The sequence below is a fragment of the Citrus sinensis genome, chromosome 7, assembly GCF_022201045.2.
Source record: "Citrus sinensis cultivar Valencia sweet orange chromosome 7, DVS_A1.0, whole genome shotgun sequence".
Classification (NCBI taxonomy): Eukaryota; Viridiplantae; Streptophyta; class Magnoliopsida; order Sapindales; family Rutaceae; genus Citrus; species Citrus sinensis.
In genome coordinates this window covers 24,389,826-24,397,376 of record NC_068562.1, presented here as the reverse complement: position 1 = coordinate 24,397,376, position 7,551 = coordinate 24,389,826, and the positions used below count along the sequence as shown (strand labels likewise).

At 35.9% G+C, this 7,551-nt stretch overlaps 1 protein-coding gene across 1 annotated transcript; it reads left to right on the top strand.

Annotated features, from left to right (window-relative positions):
* Positions 1-5,550: 5,550 nt before the first annotated feature.
* LOC102618165 (stemmadenine O-acetyltransferase-like) lies at positions 5,551-7,276 on the top strand. The gene has a single exon (XM_006464584.4). The coding sequence runs from the start codon at positions 5,713-5,715 to the stop codon at positions 7,099-7,101; it is 1,389 nt and encodes a 462-aa protein (XP_006464647.1). The 5' UTR covers positions 5,551-5,712; the 3' UTR covers positions 7,102-7,276.
* Positions 7,277-7,551: the final 275 nt, after the last annotated feature.

Below are 7,551 nucleotides of genomic sequence, written 5' to 3'. Positions count from 1 at the left end.
ATCCCATTAATAACTTTTTATATGATCAAGAAATCTCTTTTTCTGCTAGTAGCTTAAATCAAGTTGTAACAATCCACTCACTAAATAATTAGCACAATCTGTATACCATTGAAATCCAGATTGCTGCATCATCTAAGAGTGCTGTAGCATTAACAACTGCTCATCAGGAAATGTTTCTGTGATATCATGCTTGGTCAATGTGCTTTCATATGCTTCTAGCCTTGAGAGATGATCTGCTATTTGATTCTCAATGCTTTTTTTTTATCATTAATCTCCAAGTCAAACTCTTGTAACAACATAATCCACTTAATCAACCTTGGTTTGGCATCCTTATTTGAAATTAAATACATTATAGCCAAGTGATCTATATAAACTGTTACTTTAGTGTCAAACAAATAAACTCTAAATTTATCAAATGCAAAGACAATAGCCAACAACTCTTTTTCAGTGGTTGTGTAATTTAGTTGTGCATCAATTAAGGTCTTACTGACATAACAAATGGAGTGAAGAATCTTGCTTTTCCTTTGCCTTAGCATTGCTCTAACTGAATGGTCGCTTGCATCACACATTAATTTAAAAGACATACTCCAATCAAGTGCTATAACAACAAGTGATGTAACAAGAGCTTTCTTCAACTCAATAAAGGCCTTTAAACAATTCTCATTAAAATTGAATGGTTTGTTATGTTCTAGTAACATGCATAAGGATTTGGCTATTTTAGATAAGTCTTTAATGAACTTTCTATAAAACCCAATATGTCATAATAAACTCCTAATGCCCTTTACTAAAGTAGGTGGTAGCAATTTGTCGATCACTTCTATTTTTGCCCTATCAACCTTCTTGCACCATAAATGGCACTTCTCTCAATTTAACACCAAGTTGGTCTCCCTACATCTCTTTAGCACATTTTCTAGTTTATGCAAGCAATCATCATTTAATCCCCCAAAAACTAAGAAATCATCCATGAATACCTCAAGTGTTTGTTCAACCATATATGAAAAAATAGGCATCATACATCTCTAAAAAGTTGCTGGAGCATTGCATAATCCAATAAACATCCTTTTGAAGGCAAAGATTCCAAAGGGATATGTGAATGTTGTCTTCTCCTAATCCTCTAGTGCTATAGCAATTTAATTGTAACCTGAATATCCATCCAAGAAACAATAATACTTTTTTTCAGTAAGTCTGTCAAGCATCTGGTCTATGAAGGGCAATGGAAAGTGATCATTCATTGTAGCTTTGTTTAGTTTCCTATAATACATGCAAACTCTCCATCCAATCACTATTTTTATGGCAATAAGCTCATTTTTTTCATTTGTTACAACTGTTACTCCATCTTTCTTTAGAACACATCGTATTGGATTACCCATGAGCTATTTGAGATTGGGTAAATAATTTTTGGCATCAAGCCACTTGATGATCTCTTTCTTCATAACTTCCTTTATTATGGGATTTAATCTTCTCTGTTGCTCGATAGAATTGTTAAAGCAATCCTCTGGCAAAATCTTGTGCGTGCATATAAAGGGGTTGATTCCCTTGATATCTGCCACAGTCTATCCAATAGCCTACTTGTATCTCTACTATACATCCACCAAGCTCTTCTCTTGATCTGCATTCAAAGAAGATGAAATGATTACAGAAAGTATGTTATCGTCACCAAGATAAATATACTTCAAATGTGAAGGTAAAATCTTTAATTCTAAAATAGGAGGAAACCCAATAGAAAGATTAGAAGGTTTTACTTCCCTGTTTGAGGGTCTAAAGATTCAAGTGTTTGTCAGTTCTCATGGATTGTTTCTATCTTAGCCATGCTATGTCTACGGCTTCGAGTTTTTCTTTTTTAAGTTCTTCGAATGTTACAACTTTAACTTCTTCATTACTACAACAACTATTTAGTCTCTCTGTAACAATAAAATCCACAACACTGATAAAATTGCATTTTTCAACATTATCTGGATATTTCATGGCATCTAACACATTGAATGTAACTTGCTGATCATTAACCCGCATAGTCAATTCTCTTTTTTGCACATCAATTAAAGTTTTCCCAATGGCTAAAAAGGATATTCCTAAAATGATGGGTACTTCTTTATCTACCTCGAAGTCCAGCACTATAAAATCCACTAGAAAAATAAATTTATCCACATTTACGAATACATCTTCAATCTTCCCTTCTAGATAGGCATGAGATATGTCAACAGGTTGTAAAGTCATTATTTTTTGCCTAACTTCTCTAACTCCCAATTGCTTGAATAAACTCTTAGATCTAAGATATCTGAAGGATTGAGATTAGATAGGTATTACTTTTTAAAAAAAAATAGATGGATCTATTATAATGAAAATGTAACATCAATATTAATTTTATATCTTTTTCTCTATCCTTTGTATTCAAAGTATGTTTACCTCTCTCCTTTGCTATATATTCTAATCAGTTGTACTAAAAGCTGTTGGGAATTGATTGGGTGAAACAGATACGCAACTAAAGTGAAATTGAGAAATAATAAGATAATAAAATCACATAGGGACACAAAAAATTACGTGGTTCGACTTTTAACCTACATCCACGGGCAAAGACAGAAGAAAAATATTTCACTAGTGATATGAGGATTACAAGTATTATAATATTTTGGCTCACTACCCAAAACCCCAATACACTCGATCTCTCATTCATTAATTCTCCTCTCAAAATGGATCTGAAGAGGAAAAGAAGAATTGGATCATGAAAATGAAACGCCCCTCCTTATATAGTTATAATTCAGCTACTATTCATCCTTTTATTTTAATTTTTTATTATTATTTTTTTTCCTTTTGTCAAATCGCACCAAATGCGGTTTCACATTTTTCTCTCTTTCTTCCCTTTGTGGCGGGACACTAGCACCCACCACTAACTTTTTGACATTCTCCCACTTAGAGATTAGATTGGGAACCAATCAATTTCCACACCATCCTTTCTGATTCGCCATAGTCATACTGCTAACATTTCAATTAGGCCACATGAAGATCTACATCGTACAAACTTGTCAGCATTTATTGGCTTGATCAAAACATCTGCTAGATTTTCCTTTGTATGGATTTTTTGCAAATCAACATTTCCACCTTTTATTACTTCTCGAACGAAGTGATATTGAATTCCTATATGCTTTGTCCTGGAATGAAAAGCTAGATTTTTTGCAATATGCAAGGCACTTTGACTGTCACAAAACACACAAATCTTTTGTTGTTTGTGCCTGAGCTCCTTCAATAACCTTTGTATCCAAATAGCTTCCTTGCAAGCTTGTGTAGCTGCCGTGTATTCTGCTTCTATTATAGATAGAGCTACAATGGTCTGCAGTTTCGAAAGTCAGCTTATAGCTCCCCCTACAAGTATAAACACATAGCCAATAATGGATTTCCTTTTATCAAGGTCACCTGCAAAATCTGAATCCACATACCCCCTGACAGTAAACTCTGATCCTCTATAACATAACGCAATATTTGAGGTTCCTCTTATATATCTCAAGATCTTTTTCACAGTTTTCCAATGCTCTCCACCAGAATTCGTCATGTATCGACTGACTACTCTAACTGCTTGTGCAATGTTCAGTCTAGTACATATCATAGCAAACATTAAATTTTCCACCGTTGCTACATACGGTACTCGAGACATCTTTTTCCTTTCTACTTCATTGTTAGGACACATACTTGAGGATAACATGAAATTAACAGGAAGTGGGGTAGAAATTGGCTTACAATCTTGCATATTGAAGCGTCGCAAAATTTTCTTCAAGTAATTCTTTTGAGAAAGCTAAATCTTTATGTTATTTCTGTTTCGGTGAATTTGCATCCCTAAAATCTTGTTTGTTGGGCCCAAGTCCTTCATTTCAAACTCTCTAGCCAACTGTGCCTTCAATTCTTAGACTCGATCTTTGTTGGGGCTTGCTACCAATATGTCATCCACGTATAACAACAAAATGATAAAATCATTATCTTCAAACCTCTTATAATATGCACAATGGTCTGAACTAAGTCTGTTGTATCCAAAACTCATGATAAAAGAATCAAATCTCTTATACCAACACCTCGGCGCCTGTTTGAGACCGCATAGAGATTTATTCAACCTGTAAACTAAGTTCTCTTTGCCTTTTTTAGCAAAACCTTATGGTTGAAGCATATAAATTCCTTCTTCAAGTTCTCCATGAAGAAATGCAATTTTCACATCTAACTGCTCTAGATGTCGCTCAAATATAGCACACATCGCTAAGACTGCTCTGACTGTTGTCAGTCGAACCACCGGAGAAAATATTTCGTTGAAGTCAATACCTTCTTTTTAAGCATATTCTTTTACCACCAATCTTGCACGATATTGCTCCACTTGGTCATTACTATCTTGTTTGATCTTGTAGACCTTATTGTTACCAATGCCTTTTCTTCTATGTGATGGTGGTACAAGTTCACATGTCTTATTCTTGTGTAGAGCTTCAATTTCGTTCTGCATTGCTGTCATCCACAAAGCAATATCTGGCCTATTTAAAGTTTTATGGAAAGTTGATGACTCTCCATCCTCTGTTAGAAGACAGTATGCAACATTAATCCCTGTGATATACTCCGAGTGCCATGTTGGCGGTCGTCTCTCACGAGTTGACCGACGAACTTCTGGAGTCTCAAACTCAATTGGTTCTTGTTCATCGTGCTTTGGATTATTTTCCACATATACCAGAACAGTCTCTGACTTTTCCTTTATAGTGCTATCATTTTTATCTTTCCTTTGTAATTGATCTTCTATAAAAATAACATCTCTGCTGATGATGATCTTGTGGGTAGTGGGGTCCCACAAACGATACTCCTTCACTCCATCAGCATATCCCAAAAAAATACTTCTTCTAAATTTTGGATCCAACTTTATTCTTTCTTGGGCATACATAGGAGAACTATACATAGGAGAACCAATTAAAAAGAACTAATTAAAACTAATTGTCCAAGGCCCCAAATATGATTAAGCCGGCCCTGGTCTACTCCACTTTCCTTGTACGTATTTCCCTTTAAGGGGGCGGTCTTTGAATTTTAAGTTATATCAAATAGAAATACTATTTCACCCTTAATTAAGATCCAACTTCTACAAAAGTAACGATACGGGTGCTTTGGGTAAATCTTAAAATATATGAAGTAATTAACTCGAATTGGAGAGTCCAAAGGAAAATTTATCCACATTTCACATTCCATGCACATTATGAGTTAAACGTTTAATAGAGTATTTTTTTCTTGAGTTCTTGTAGTTTGTGAAAAAAAAGAAAAAAGCCCGAAGATAAAAAATTCTTTAAATGCATCACTTAAACCTTTCGAAATTAAAATTCATTTCATTCGTCCTTTACTGAACTTTTATCGTAGTCCATTTCAAACTTGTTTACTGATTATTTTACAATTGTAAAAATCTAATCGCCTTCGCAGTAATTATCATCGCAATATCGTACGGTCGCAGATTGTCAATTAATTTACTGTTGATTTTTTTTGTCTTTATAGAGGAATCGCACCATCTTTTGACTTCACTTTTGTCCTTCTTTCGGCACATTTATCAGTTTCCTTAAAAAATTTGTCAATGTTTGAAATATCGCCACCCAGTTCACACTGGCGGACCCTCAAAATCGCTCCAGAATTAATCAAATACAACTCAATTTGATAGCAAAAGTATTCAAACACTTTTTAGCCAATCAATTCAAGAAAGCTCTGAAAAAGAAAATGGAGGTAGAAATAATTTCTAGAGAGAGCATCAAACCCTCTTCCCCGACACCACTTGACCTAAAAACCCACAAGCTCTGTCTCATGGATCAATTTCTGAGTAATGCCTACGCTCCAAGGGTTCTATACTATCCCCTCAACCAAGACGACCTTTCATCCGCCATTGATATTGATCATATTGTCTCGGAAAGATTGCAACTACTGAAGCAGTCTCTATCAGAAACTTTAGTTCACTTTTACCCACTTGCTGGAAAATTGACAAACAACTTTTCCGTTGACTGCAACGACGAGGGAGTTTATTTTGTAGAAGCCGCAGCCAAAAGTCCACTCAATGAACTTCTCATACAACCCGATCTGAACTTGATAAATAAATTATGTCCGGTAGATGGCAGCCAACAGAGTGGACAAGTAGCGGGAGCTCACGTGGCTATGGTACAGGTAACATCATTTGCATGTGGTGGTCTTGTTATTTGTGCTTGTATTTCACATACGTTTGGTGATGGCACAAGTTTTAGCTCGTTTACGAAGGCTTGGGCTGCCACAGCTCGTAAGAAAACTTCGGAAGAAGAAACCATATTTATATGTCCTAATTATGATGCTTCATCTTTGTTTCTTCCTAATGAAGATGATTTATTTCATCAATTAAGAGCCGTCTCAAATGCCTCGTACACTCGACTTCTTGAAACTGGTACATTTGTGAAGAGGAGATTTGTATTTGATGCCAAAGCAATAGCTGAACTCAAAGCCAAGGCCAAAAGCTCACGCGTTCAAAATCCAACACGCATCGAGGCTTTGTCAGCAATCCTTTCCAAGTCCATCATGGCTGTCGTAAACAAAAAGTCAGGTTCCCACAAACCAATGTTATTGTCCCATGCTGTAAATCTGCGTCCAAGAGCAAGGCCCCCGCTGTCAGAATATTTAATTGGGAACATCGTTTGGTATACAAATGCGTTATTTACAGAAGAGGGAGTAGATTTGGATGGCTTGGTGTGGCAACTGAGGGAAGCAATATCGAAATTTGATGGAGAGTTTGTGAAGAGCCTACAAGGTGTTGGAGGGTTACTTAAACTTAGTGAAGCTATTAAATATGAAGCTGAAGCCTGTTCGGACGCAAAGAATAGAGTTATATTTAGCAGTTGGTGTACTTTTGGTTTTTATGGTATTGATTTTGGATGGGGACAGCCTATTTGGGTGAGTTGTGTTGGCTTTGGTGGATCGATTCTCCAGTTCTCACCTATAATCAACCTTGTGGATACAAGATTTGGAGATGGAATTGAGGCATGGGTGTCTTTGCTTGAAGAAGACATGGCTTTGTTAGAAGTTGATAAAAATTTACTTGAATTTGCAACCATCGATCCAAGTCCCCTGAAGCTGGCCAAACAACAATAAGTGAGTAGCGTATGAAAACGGGTCTTGTAGACTCCACCAGTGTCGTTCAATTGTGAGGTTAAAATTATTAGTTCCATTGTTAAGGTCCGCGTTTCTTCTGTATTTTAGCCGCTTTTGCTTTTAAATTACGGGTGCGTTTGGCTTCACTCTTTGATATTCAATGCGTTTGGCTTCACTGGTTGTGCAGTTCTTTTTATATTTTTGTTATTACACATAGTCATCGGGTTTAAATCGAGTACACTTTATGTTCCGATCTTAAAACTATGCTAACTGGTAATGTTGTGTCCATTAAGGAGAATTCGCTTTTTGATTTGAATGAGTCTTCATCCACCATATTTGAGGTGGGTCCAGCAAACCGCAAAATTCTTCTTGTGCTATCGCTAGTGGAGTAGTTCTCTATGCTTAGGTAGACTCCTTAGAAAATTTGTCTTTTACGTTACATATATTATG